The following is a 14254-nucleotide window of genomic DNA, read 5'->3' on the forward strand; positions in this document are numbered from 1 at the left end:
CACTGCACTCCAGCCTGGGCAACAGAGCAAGAGTCTGTCTAAAAAAAAAAAAAAAAAAAGCTGGTTTGTGATTTACTATCATTTGTTTCTTTCCTTGGGCTAACTTGTAGAGTGACAGTCACCCTATTAAGTTGCTGCCTTATCGCTGCATGGGACCTACAGGTCCCACAGACACATGTTATTTTTCCTTGTCCTCTTCGTATTGTTTTTACTTACTTATTTCTTGGTAATTTTGTTAATTTGCCTCAAATCACTTTCAGTTATCATAAAGGAAAAATTTTTTTGGACAACTGTATACCTTTATTTGATATATTTGATGATCAGCAGTTAGTTCTCATCCACATTGACTGGATTTTTTAAAATGATAACAGGTATATAGGTAACCTAAGCATAGAGCTTGTTTGGTGAATCTTCATCCTTACTACGTTTTCTGGACAACCACATACGGATATGGTATGGGACATTCCTTATTCCTTTGGCCTAGACAGCTTTGTTTAGCCTGGTATCAACGCACACATCTGGAATTCCCATCTCCTCCAGATCTGAGTGCCCAAGGGGCATGCTGCTTGAAGCCCACTCTACACATGCACTTGTGAATGTTGATGGTGTATTCTTTTTTTTTTGAGATGGAGTCTCGCTCTGTTTCCCGGGCTGGAGTGCAGTGGCCAGATCTCAGCTCACTGCAAGCTCCGCCTCCCGGGTTTAGGCCATTCTCCCGCCTCAGCCTCCCGAGTAGCTGGGACTACAGGTGCCCGCCACCTCGCCCAGCTAGTTTTTTGTATTTTTAGTAGAGATGGGGTTTCACCGTGTAGCCAGGATGGTCTCGATCTCCTCACCTCGTGATCCGCCCGTCTTGGCCTCCCAAAGTGCTGGGATTACAGGCTTGAGCCACCGCACCCGGCCTTGATGGTGTATTCTCAAGTCACCACCTCGATTGCAGAACAGCTCTTCTCACCACCCTTCTTTGCAGGAGCTATTCTGCCAGGCCCGAGTTGGAAATGCAAGGAAAATATTTTTAAGTATTGAAATTTTCTAATTTCGGTATTTGTGTAACCCTTGGTTGCTACTAATGCTGTTTTTCATGTTATGGGAAATTTTAATCTTTATTAGATTAACATAGTGTTTCTGAATATCTTAAGTCTTCCATTTCACTTTCCTGTTTATATCCTGTGTAGCAGTTAGTCCTTATGGTAATTATAGTTGTAACAAAGAGACCCCAAAATTGCTGGATGTGGTGGTGCATGCCTGTAGTCCTAGCTACTTGGGAGGCTGAGGTGGGAGGACTCCTTGAGTCCACGAGTTTGAGGCTTCAATGAGCTGGGATCATACCACTGCACTCCAGCCTGGACAACAGAGCAAGACTCCTTTTTTTTTTTTTGAGACGGAGTCTCACTCTGTCACCCAGGCTGGAGTGCAGTGGCACAGTTTCGGCTCACTGCAACCTCCGTCTCCCAGGTTCAAGTGATTCTCCTGCCTCAGCCTCCCGAGTACCTGGGACTGCAGGTGCCTGCCACCACACTCGGCTAATTTTTGTATTTTTAGTAGAGACAGGGTTTTGCCATGTTAGCCAGGCTGGTCTCAAACTCCTGACCTCAGGTGATCCACCTGCCCTGGCCTCTGTAAGTGCTGAGATTGCAGGCGTGAGCCACTGTGCCCAGCTGACCCCTTCTCTTAATTAAAAAAATGCTGTGGCCTGATAAAATTTGCATATTTCTCATATATCTGTCCTATGCTTTCCATGCAGAATTTCAAGGACCTAAGCTCACAGTGATGTTGCCAATTTCAAAACATGGCTTCAGGCTGGGCTCAGTGGCTCATGCCTGTAATCCCAGCACTTTAGGAGGCCGAAGAGGGCGGATCACGAGGTCAGGAGATCGAGACCATCCTGGTTAACATGGTGAAACTCCGTCTCTACTAAAAATACAAAAAACTAGCCGGGCGAGGTGGTGGGCGCTTGTAGTCCCAGCTACTCAGGAGGCTGAGGCAGGAGAATGGCGTGAACCCGGGAGGCAGAGCTTGCAGTAAGCCGAGATGGCGCCACTGCACTCCAGCCTGGACGACACAGCGAGACTCCGTCTCAAAAAGCAAAAACCAAAAAAAAAAAAAAAACAAAAACAAAACAAAAGCAAAAAACATGGCTTCCAAGATTATTTGCCTTCATTTTACCCAGTCTGAAGGGAGGAGTTACGGAAGTCCAAGCCCTTTTAGGCAAATAAGGTGAAGCTATGTATAGCTGCAAGAGGTGTTGGGAAGCATAGTCCCTATTTGAACAACCAGGTCCAGTTATTAATATGGAGGGAGAGAATGGATTTTAGTGGCAATCTCTACCATATCTCTGTAGGTAAAGGTTTGTAGGTGGAGACTGGGGTGGAATGAAGAAGCACACATACCTACAGGTTACATGAAACCAAACAGGTTTTTGAAACTAATTTAAATTGTCACTAGTTACCTTTAAAAAATTGTTAATTCACTAAAGATTTGAATATCATCTTTGAGCCAAGCACTATTCTGAGTACACTAGACTACTTCCTGGTTTATAGTCTAGTGAAAAGTTTGGACAAGTGAAGAATTTATACAATATGAAAGGCCAGGTGCTTGTGGCTCACACCTGTAATTCTATCACTTTGGGAGGCCAAGACAGGTAGACTGCTTGATCCCAAGAGTTCGAGACCAGCCTGGGTGACATGGCAAAACCCCATCTCAGCAAAAATCAGCCGGGCGTGGTGGCTTGTGCCTGTAGTCTCAGCTACTCCAGAGGCTGAGATGGGAGGATTCCCTGACCCTGGGAGGTTGAGACTGCAGTGAGCCCAGCTGTGATTGCACCAGTGCACTCCAGCCTGTGGAACAGAGTAAGATTCTGTCTCAAAAAACATATATATGATCACTACTGCCATTTCTGGAGTAAATGAGGAGTGGGTGGGAGTGGGGATTCCAACAGTACTTAAAAAGAAATAACATTTAAGCTAAGAGTAGAGATTGGTATGTGGAGAGAAGAGACTGTTAAAGAAAGGAAACACACGCAAAAGCCTGGGAAGCACGACATTCTTTCAGCAAGTAAATGTGTATGGTAGGTGGTGGTAATGAACAAGCGCTGGGAAGGGGAGATGAAACAGACTAGATCATAGAAGGGCCCTGAAAATCAGTCTAAAGAGTTTCTGATTTCTTCTGAGGACAAATGACAAGCCATTGGAAAAATTTAAGTAAGGTCATGACTTGCTCTTATTTATAGCTTAGGTTGGCTTGGAGGAGCAGAGGTCAGAGTCAGGCACAGCAGTAAAGTCTCATTTGGATGAGCTACTCAGATTAGATTTGGGACAGTGAGGAAGAAAGAAGTGAACAAATTGTGATCTGAGATATATAGAAGTAATAAAACTTGGTGCCAGGAATAAACACAAGAGGAGTCTAAGATGATGCCCAGTTTCTGACTTGAGTAGCAACGTAGTATTAACTAGTCTACAGAGCAGTGTGTGTGCCTGCATGCACGTGCACAGAAGGTGAGGGGAGGTGGTTAGGCGTGTATCCAAGCCAAATATGACAGGTTAAGATGACTCCTGCCTATATAAAGACATGATTTTTTTCTAGTTTAGCCCAAAATCTACCCTTTATAGATGAAAGTGGACATTATTTTTATAGCTGATGGAGGGTATGGGGCAAAAAGGAACTACTCTTATACATAGAGATGCTGATATGTTTTAAGTAGAAACCCATTTTAATTAATATTTATTTATTTATTTCAGATGGAGTCTCGCTCTGTTGCCCAGGCTGGAGTGCAGTGGCACCATCTCGGCTCACTGCAAGCTCTGCCTCCCAGGTTCACGCCATTCTCCTGCCTCAGCCTCCCGAGTAGCTGGGACTATGGGCATGTGCCACCACGCCCGGCTAATTTTTTGTAGTTTTAGTAGAGACGGCTTTTCACCGTGTTAGCCAGGAAGGTCTCAATCTCCTGACCTCGTGATCTGCCCACCTTGGCCTCTCAAAGTGCTGGGATTACAGGCGTGAGCCACCATGCCCATCCTAATTAGTAGTAATAATTTTCTATGTTTTCAGTTGACTTAACAAATTAAACAAACCTTAATAGTGTTTGAGCATCTGTTCTACAATGTGGCAGCTACCATACCAAACAAGACATGTCTGTATCCTCAAGGAACTTGTATTAGAAAACAAATGCCAGCCAGGCGCAGTAGCTCAGGCCTGTAATTCCAGAATTTTGGGAGGCCGAGGTGGGGGGATCACGAGGTCAGGAGATTGAGACCATCCTGGCTAACACGGTGAAACACCGTCTCTACTAAAAAACACAAAAACTTAGCCGGGCGAGGTGGCGGGCACCTGTAGTCCCAGCTACTCAGGAGGCTGAGGCAGGAGAATGGTGTGAACCCAGGAGGCGGAGCTTGCAGCAAGCCGAGATTGCGCCACTGCACTCCAGCCTGGGAGACAGAGCGAGATTCTGTCTCAAAAAAGAAAAAAAAAAGAAAAAAGAGAAAACAAACGTCTTAAAATGTGTAAAACTTAAACCATATAATGTCAATTTTTATTCACTCTGATATTTTAAACATGCTTTATCTCATAAATTAGCTAATGATTTTAGTGCATAGCAAATGAAACTACAGTCCCTCTGCCTATTCCTAAGCTTTAGGTGAATTTTTAGATGATTTCACCAAAAAAGCTGGTTATTGTGTTTCTCTCTTTAGGTTCAGAAGTATCAGATTAAAAAATCATTCATAAATCATGATGATGGTGGATTTTTTTTTTTTTTTAAGACTGGGTCTCACTTCGTCACCTAGGCTGGAGTGCTCACTGCAACCTCCGCCTCCTGGGCTCAAGCAATCTATCCACCTCAACCTCCTGAGTAGCTGGACTACAGGCACATACCACCCCACCCGGCTATTTTTTGTATGTTTTGGAGAGATGGGTGTTTCACCTCATTGCCCAGGATGGTCTCGAACTCCTGGACTCAAGTGATCTGCCTGGGCCCCCCAAAGTACTGGGATTACAGGCATGAACCACCTTGACCAGCTGATGGTGGCTTTTAAATCATGTTGGGAGCTACATGTTGGCTGGTGTGCTTCCTGTCACATAATAAAAACAAATAACTGTTGGGTGCAGTGACTCAGGCCTGTAATCCCAGCACTTTGGGAGGCCGAGGTGGGAGGATCAGTTGAGGTCAGGAATCCAACACCAGCCTGGCCAACATGGTGAAACCCTGTTTCTACTAAAAATACAAAAAAAACAAATAGCCTGGCACTGTGGTGTGTGCCTGTAGTCCCAGCTACTCAGGAGGCTGAGGCAGGAGAATTGCTTGAACCTGGGAGGCAGAGATTGCAGTAAGCTGAGACCGTGCCACTGCACTCCATCCTGGGCAGTAGAGCAAGACTCCATCTCAAAAATAAAAAATAAATAAAAAATAAAAATAAAAACAAATAACTATAAAGTGCTATTGCATCCTCATTATGCCAGGTGCAGAATGAATGGTGACTGAAGCAGATTATGATTTTTTCAGAGTAACTCACTGTAGGGCTGTCAGAAAAATGCCAAAAAGAAGGCTTTTTTTTTTTTTTTTGAGATGGAGTCTCGCTCTTGACGCCCAGGCTGGAGTGCTGTGGCCGGATCTCAGCTCACTGCAAGCTCTGCCTCCCGGGTTTATGCCATTCTCCTGCCTCAGCCTCCCGAGTTGCTGGGACTACAGGCGCACGCCACCTGGCCCGGCTAATTTTTTGTATTTTTTTTTAGTAGAGACGGGTTTCACCGTGTTAGCCAGGATGGTCTCGATCTCCTGACCTCGTGATCTGCCTGTCTCGGCCTCCCAAAGTGCTGGGATTATAGGCTTGAGCCGCCGTGCCCGGCCAAGAAGGCTTTTTTAAAAAGTTGTGTTAAAAATTTTTTTTGGAAACTTCAAACATATACAAAAAGTAAAAATAGAGTATGATGACCTTCTGTGTGTCCATCACCAAGCTTTAGCAATTAAAAAGTTAAGACCTTTCATGAATATACCTGCTTTTGAAATAAAAACCGGAAAAAAATTAAAGAACAATTCAAGACCTATCTATTTTCATGTATAGCCCTACCCACTCCCTGTCCCCTTCAGTTATTTTAAAGCAAATTCTCCAAGTCATATTTTATCCTAAAATGTTTTAGTATATATATCTAAAAATAAAGACTTTTTTTGTTGTTGTTTTGTTTGAGTCGGAGTCTCTCTCTGTCACCCAGGCTGGAGTGCAATGGCGTGATCTCAGCTCATTGCAACCTCTGTCTCCTGGGTCCAAGCAATTCTGCCTCAGCCTCCCGAGTAGCCGGGATCACAGGTGCCCGTCACCACCCCTGGCTAATTTTTGTATTTTTAGTAGAGACAGGGTTTCACCATGTTGGCCAGGCTGGTCTTGAACTCCTGACCTCGTGATCTGCCCGCCTTGGCCTCCCAAAGTGTTGGGATTACAGGTGTGAGCCACCATGCCCGGCCTGAAGACTTTCTTCAAAGCATAAGCACGATACCATTATTATACTTTAAAAAATCAACAATGTTTGTAAATATCAAGCATCTAGTGTTAAACTTGTCCTAATTGTTCCAGCATTTAAAAAATTTTTTTAGTTGTTATTTCTTTTTATTGTATTTATTTATTTTTTGAGAGGGAGTCTTGCTTTGTCACCCAGGCTGGAGTGCAGTGGCAGATCTCCGCTTACTGCAACCTCCGCTTCCCAGGTTCAAGTGATTCTCCTGCCTCAGCCTCCCGAGTAGCTGGGAATACAGGTGTAGGCCATCATGCCCAGCTACTTTTTGTATTTTTACTAGAGGCAGGGTTTTACCATGTTGGCCACAATGGTCTCCAACTCTTGACCTCATGATCTGTCCACCTCGGCCTCCCAAAATGCTGGGATTACAGGTGTGAGCCACTGTACCCGGCTACTTCTTTTTATTGAAGTATAATTTACATATCATAAATTTCACCTATTGTTAATTGTGTGTGTGTGTGGCTATCCAATTAATCTAGCACAATTTGGTGAAAAGACTATCCTTTCCTTTTTTTTTGAGGCAGAGCCTCACACTGTCACCTGGGCTGGTGTGCAGTGGTGCGATCTCAGCTCACTGCAAGCTCCACCTCCCAGGTTCATGGCATTCTCCTGCCTCAGGCTCCCGAATACCTAGGATTACAGGCATCCACCACCATACCCAGCTACTTTTTGTATTTTTAGTAGAGACAGGGTTTCAGCATGTTAGCCAGGCTGGTCTCGAACTCCTGACCTTGTGATCTTCCTGCCTCAGCCTCCCAAAGTGCTGGGATTACAGGAGTGAGCCACTGCACCGGCTATTCTTTCCATCTGGAATTGCTTTGTCATGTTTACTGAAGATCAGTTGACTGTAGATGTGTAGGTGTATATCTGGGCTAACTTGTCTAATTTGGTGATCTGTCTGCTGACACTTATGCCAATACCATAGTCTTGATTACTAAAGTTTAATTAAAGTTTTGAAATCAGGTAATGTAAGTCTTCCTACTTTTTTTTTTGAGATGGAGTCTTGCTCTGTCACCCAGGCTGGAGTGCAGTGGCATAATCTCGGCTCACTGCAACCTCCGCCTCCTGGGTTCACGCCATTCTCCTGCCTCAGCCTCCTGAGTAGCTGGGACTATAGGTGCTTGCCACTACTCCCGGCTAATTTTTTGTATTCTTTAGTAGAGACGGAGTTTCACTGTTAGCCAGGATGGTCTCGATCTCCTGACCTCGTGATCCACCCGCCTCGGCCTCCCAAAGTGCTGGGATTACAGGCGTGAGTCACCACGCCCGGCTGTCTTCCTACTTTTTCACAATCATTTTGGTTGTTTCATATAGATTTTGTCAATTTCTACAAATCTCTAGGATTTTGTTAGGGGTTGTATTGTATCTATAGATCAACTTGGACAGAATTGCGATCATAACAATATTGTCTTTCAATCCAGAACACAGTATGTCTCTCCATTGATTTTCATCTGTCTTGATTCTTTCAGCAGTGTTTTATATGTTTTAGTGTACAAACCTTGCACTTCTTTTGTTGAATTCCGTCTTAGGTATTTTGTTATTTTTGATGCTACTGTGAAAGGAATTATTTCTTTTTGATTTTTGATGGCATATATAAATACAGTCTATTTTTTGCATATTGACATTCTATCTGGCAACCTTCCAAAACTCACTTATTACCTCTGATAGTTTTTTGTTGTTGTTGTTAATTTTTAAACTATTAAAAAATTTTTTAGGCTGGGTGCGGTGGCTCATGCCTGTAATCCTAGCACTTTGGGAGGCCAAGGCAGGTGGATCACCTGAGGTCGGGAGTTCGAAACCAGCCTAACCAATATGGAGAAACTCTGCCTTTACTAAAAATACAAAATTAGGTGGGCATGGTGGTGCATGCCTGTAATCCCAGCTACTTGGGAGGCTGAGGCAGGAGACAGTTTGAACCCAGGAGGCAGAGGTTGCGGTGAGCCGAGATCATGCCATTGCACTCCAGCCTGGGCAACAAGAGCTAAACTCTTCCTCGAGGAAAAAAAAAAAAAGAAAAAAAAATTGCCGGTGCATAGTAGGTGTACATATTAATGGAGTAAATGAGTTTCTTTTTGTTTTTGTTTTTTGAGACAAGAGTCTTGCTTTGTTGCAGAGGTTGGAGTGCAGTGGCAGGATCTCGGCTTACTGCAACTTCCACCCCACCGGAGTTTTTTTGTTTTTGTTTTTGTTTTTAGAATTGGAGCCTCATTCTGTTGCCCAGCTTGGAGTACGGTGGACTGATCTTGGCTCACTATAACATCCACCTCCCGGGTTCAAGCAGTTCTCCTGCTTCAGCCTCCCATTGGCGGGGACTACAGGCCTGGCTAATTTCTTTTGTATTTTAGTAGAGACGGGGTTTCATCATGTTGCCCAGGCTGGTCTCATGAGCTCAGGCAATCTGCCAGCTTCAGCATCCCAAAGTACTAGGATTATAGGCCTGAGTCACCGCACCCGGCCACCCCCTGGGTTTTAAGTGATTCTCCTGCCTCAGCCTTCCAGGTAGCAGGGATTACAAGCATGGGCCACCATGCCCGGCTAATTATTGTATTTTTTAGTAGAGATGCGGTTTCATCATGTTGGTCAGGCTGGTCTTGAACTCCTGGCCTCAAGTGATCCGCTCACCTCGGCCTCCTAAAGTGCTGGGATTACAGGGCTGAGCCACCGCGCCTGGCCCAGAGATGTTTGGATACAGGCATGCAATGTGAAATAAGCACATCAGGGAGATTGGAGTATCCATCCACTCAAGAATTTATCCTTTGATTTACAAGTAATCCAGTTGCATTCTTTTTTTTCTTTTTTTTGAGATGGAATTTCACTCCTGTTGCCCAGGCTGGAGTGCAACCTCTGCCTTCCGGTTTCAAGCGATTCTCCTGCCCAAGCCTCCTGAGTAGCTGGGATTACAGGCATACAGCCACTATGCCCTGCTAATTTCGTATTTTAAGTAGAGACAGGTTTTTCCATGTTGGTCAGGCTGGTCTCAAACTCCCGACCTCAGGTGATCAGTCCGCCTCAGCCTCCCAAAGCGCTGGGATTACAGGCATGAACCACTACGCCTGGCTGACTAGTTTTAAAACATTTTGTGGCCGGGCGCGGTAGCTCAAGCCTGTAATCCCAGCACTTTGGGAGGCCGAGACGGGCGGATCACGAGGTCAGGAGATCGAGACCATCCTGGCTAACACGGTGAAACCCCGTCTCTACTAAAAATACAAAAAACTAGCCGGGCGAGGTGGCGGGCGCCTGTAGTCCCAGCTACTCGGGAGGCTGAGGCAGGAGAATGGCATGAACCCGGGAGGCGGAGCTTGCAGTGAGCTGAGATCCGGCCACTGCACTCCAGCCCGGGCGGCAGAGCGAGACTCCGTCTAAAAAAAAAAAAAAAAAAAAATTTTGTATCAGTATGAACTCATAGATGCTAACATATGCAGTATATTTCAGTCTACTGAAATTTTTCATTTTTATGCTCAAATCATCCCATCTTTGGCAAGTAGGAGCCAGTTTGGTTCTTCAGTCATTCTGAATGACCCTAGTACCCTGGTATTCTTTTATTTATTTATTTTACTTATATATTTGAGTTTTGCATTTTGATATAAGACATCTCAGACTCACAGAAAGGCCTTTTGAGATAGCAAGACAAATTTGGCAGATTTAATTTCAGCCAAAGGAAGACAATAATGTCAGCTTTTCTCTCCTCACGCCCAGAAACTTGAAAGAAACCAGGACAATTGTGAAGGCGGTTTTCTCACTGAAAAGAAGTGCACGTTGGTGGTGAGACAGTCAAATGAGGATTCTAACCTGTGGACTGCATTGGTTGTCACTAGAGGGGGTATATACAGTATTTATTCAAAGACGTCCAAGCCTGTAATCCCAGCACTTCGGGAGGCCGAGGTGGGAAGATTGCTTGAGCCCAGGAGTTTGAAACCAACCTGGGTCAAACAGTGATACCTCATCTCTAGAAAAAAATTAAAAAATGGGGTGGGAAGATCGCTCGAGCCCAAGGGGTTGCGGCTGCAATGAGCCATAACTGAACAACTGTACCTGGGTGACGGAGTGAGACTGTGCCTAAACAAAAAAAATTAAAAAAAAAAAAAATGAAAAGACAATTCTAACATCTGTAAGCATATCTGTCCAAGCACAGAGTTAAACTAAAAACACAGAAAGGGGCTGGGTGCAGTGGCTCACGCCTGTAATCCCAGCACTTTGGGAGGACAAGGCGGGTGGATCACCTGAGGCCAGGAGTTTGAGACCAGCCTGACCGACATGGTGAAACCCTGTCTCTACTAAAAATATAAAATTAGTCGGGCGTGGTGGCGCATGCCTGTAATCCCAGCTACTTGGGAGGCTGAGGTAGGACAATTACTTGAACCTGGGGAGGTGGATGTTGCGGTGAGCCAAGATCGCACCACTGCACTCCAGCCTGGGCAACGAGAGCAAAACTCTTATCTCAAAAAATCAAACACACACACACACACACACACAGGAAAGGAAAGGGCATAATAAAAAGGAATGAGTAGTAACCACAGGGGATCCATGTTGGAGTATCCAGATCAGCCTCCTTTTCATTAATCATAAATCCCCTGGTGCTCTCTCCTGTTGGCTTTTCATGCACCTTCAAATCACGTATGGGGGTGTGAAAAAGATAGTTAAAAAAGGAAAGGTTTGTTATTCCACCGTTAGGGCTGAGGGAGATACTTACCCAAGTGATGACTAGTAATAAGCTCTAGAACTGTGGGCCGTTTGATCCATGTCCATTGTTTCATATTCTTCTGGACCCACAAGATGGCACTTGAGGATCTACAACAGCAAAACCATACAAACGTATTTAGAATAAAAGAATCATCCACAGGGTCAGATTAATGATGCATCTTTCTGACCTAACAGTGTCTCTTTGATGGGTATAGAGATAAGGGGACTATGGCTACTCCATCATAATTGTATTATTCAATTAATAATGGCTACCACTTGGAAATGCTTCCTGTGCCCCAGGGCTCATCACTTTACATCTCATTTCATCTATAGACTCTATACAACTTCATCTCCACTTTACCGATGAAGAAACTGAACTTTTTTTTTTTTTTTTTTGAGGTGGAGTCTCGCTCTATCGCCCGGACTGGAGTGCAGTGGCCGGATCTCAGCTCACTGCAAGCTCCGCCTCCCGGGTTTACGCCATTCTCCTGCCTCAGCCTCCCAAGTAGCTGGGACTACAGGCGCCCGCCACCTCGCCCGGCTAGTTTTTGTATTTTTTTTTTTTTTTAGTAGAGACGGGGTTTCACCGTGATAGTCAGGGTGGTCTCGATCTCCTGACCTCGTGATCCGCCCGTCTCGGCCTCCCAAAGTGCTGGGATTACAGGCTTGAGCCACCGCGCCCGGCCAAGAAACTGAACTTTTAAGTTACATAACCTGCTGAGTGTGTACTATCACATGTGCTGAAGCTGGGATTCACCAAGCGGCCAAAAAACCCAGGTTCCCTTACCATTGCTATGTTAATCAATAGACTGATGTATTTTAAATCAGTTTCTATTTTTCCAACCTTGTAAGTTTGAAAAGCTGCACTCTGCACTGATTTAGCACTGGTGGCTGCTTAAAAATTGCCTTGCCCTCCCCACCAAAATACCCTAATTACTGGTGTCATCCTCTCTATTCCGAGAATTTTCTCTTAAGACTCCCGCTCTGTGTGTTTGCTTGGGAAGGCAGAGCCCTGTCCTCATCTCCCCATCTATGCTTTCTTCATTCTAAGCCCTTTCTTATGTACTTCATGTTCGAGGTGGCTCCACCTCCACCCTGAGCCAGAGCCAATGATGCTCATGGCCCCAACCATACTTAAAGATAAGAGATTGCCCTGTAAGGTAAATCGGTTAAAATCAACCTCTCCTGCCCTGAGTTGATAGGTAGGGTTAGGGTTGCCAGATGTCACAAAGTTACAGGATGCTCAGTTGTAGGGTATATCCCTTATTCTGTGAGGGTTATAGTAAAAATATTCATTATGTGAAATTCAAATATAACTGGGTATCAGGTATTCTATGTGGCAACCCTAGGTAGGGGAGTACGGGTAACGCAAGAGATTAGAAGATTTGCAGCCTCCAAGGTTTCTGCATCTCGATGGGACACTAGAAAGGAAGGCTTCTGGGCCTCTCTGGCTCTGGGAATGAAGCGTGGAAAACCCTCCTTACGCGGGCGCAGTGCTTCAAGCAGCCAAGCCCTGACTTCCGAGGGAAGAAAGGAGGTCATGGGCCTCTGCCAGAGCCCTGCTCTGGACTCTAGGGTCAGCAGAGTTCAAAACGACCTGCATCGTCTGGCGCTTAGCTCCTAACGGGGTCTCCAGTCCAGCGGCGACCGCCAGCGGCTAGACGCCATCCGCCCGACTCCAAGATGGCGCCCGCCACAGCTGCCAGGTGTTAAGATGGCGGCGCGGGGCCGCGCCCGCGCTCCCACACTCTCCTCCCCCAGCCTTCCTCGGGCTGGTAGCACGACTCGCGTAGCCGTGCGCGGGTTGCCTTTCGGCCTGGACAGTGGTCCTGGCTGCCGGTCGACGACCGCCCCGCGTCATGCGGCTCCTCGGCTGGTGGCAAGTACTGCTGTGGGTGCTGGGGCTTCCCGTCCGCGGCGTGGAGGGTGAGTGTGGGCCGGGAGCGGTGCATGAGATGACGGGGCGAGCTGAGGTCCACCCGGGCGACGCTCTGGACTTGCGCGAAGGCCGGCGGTGCGCGGCTCACCCCTTCCTGGCGTTCTCCCAGGCGCGTCTCCCCGACTTCTCTCCCCGCGCACCGCCTACTCGTGGCCCGTGGAAAGGGGCCGGCGGGCGGAGGGCCGGTGGGCTGGAGCCTGGAGGTGGTTGGGCCGCGTTCAGGCCGCCTTCAGCTGGCGGCTGGTAGCCAAACGGGACAGTGCGGTAAGTGCTGCTGAGGCACACCCTCTGGTGATGAGCACTTTATTATTAATAACATCATATCAAATACCGACATTTGTTGTGGCCGTATTAGGAGCCAGGAACTGTGTATCGTGCTTTATTTACATCATTATCCCATTTAATGCTCCCACAAACCCTCGGTTCCATTTAGTGTCTCCATTTCGCAAATGAAGATGCTGAGGCCCCGCCTAGGTTTGCGCTTCTGGTAAGTGGCAGAAGCCTGCCTCTGACGCCAAAGCCCACGCTGGAGTCCACGCTGCTGGACCACTGTCTTAAGAGGCCACCCTTGTTCAATCGCTGCATGAAAAACAGACGAGAAACACGGGAGACTCCCGGTAACCCCCAGCTTGCCGGTGGGGAAGGCAGCCACCCTAGAGGCATGGCGAGGGTGGGGAGTGGAGGCCTTACTTTCATGCCCCTTCCCCCCACTCCTCATAGTCCTGTTAAAGTCCAGACCCTCGGCCTTGCTTATCTTTCAGGCCTTAACGGGAACAGGCAGGTCTTTCTTTTCCCTGGGGTGTCCTGGATGGAGGCAGGATAGCAGAGGGTTGTGGAGAAGGGTGAGTCGTAGTAACACAATTACCATGAATGAAAGCACTCACTGTGTACCAGGTGCTGTGCTCAGTGCTTTACAAGCATCATCTTTTGGAATCTTTATTGTTTTGTTTTTGTTTTTTTAAGAGATGAAGGCTTGCTCTGTTGCCCAGGCTGGAGTGCAGTGGCCAATCATGGCTCGCTGCAGCCTTGAACTCCTGGGCTTCAGTGATCCTCCCACCTGTTTCCCAAAGTGCTGGGATTACAGATGTGAGCCACTGCTCCTGGTTTATGTAATTTTTATTTTTATTTATT

General features: G+C 46.4%; 1 protein-coding gene across 2 annotated transcripts in view; it reads left to right on the top strand.

The window, feature by feature from the left end:
- Positions 1 to 12326: 12326 nt before the first annotated feature.
- Positions 12327 to 14254, top strand: part of TXNDC15 (thioredoxin domain containing 15) — a 26559-nt gene continuing 24631 nt past the window's right edge. The window contains exon 1 of one of the 2 annotated variants that reach the window (XM_011935238.1): positions 12327 to 13110. In XM_011935238.1, the coding sequence (XP_011790628.1) occupies positions 13044 to 13110 (67 nt within the window). In that variant the 5' untranslated portion in view covers positions 12327 to 13043. The remainder of the gene's footprint in view (positions 13111 to 14254) is intronic. The other variant, XM_011935239.1, reaches the window with a different exon arrangement.

This window comes from Colobus angolensis, unplaced genomic scaffold (assembly GCF_000951035.1).
Source record: "Colobus angolensis palliatus isolate OR3802 unplaced genomic scaffold, Cang.pa_1.0 Scaffold142, whole genome shotgun sequence".
Taxonomy (NCBI): domain Eukaryota; kingdom Metazoa; phylum Chordata; class Mammalia; order Primates; family Cercopithecidae; genus Colobus; species Colobus angolensis.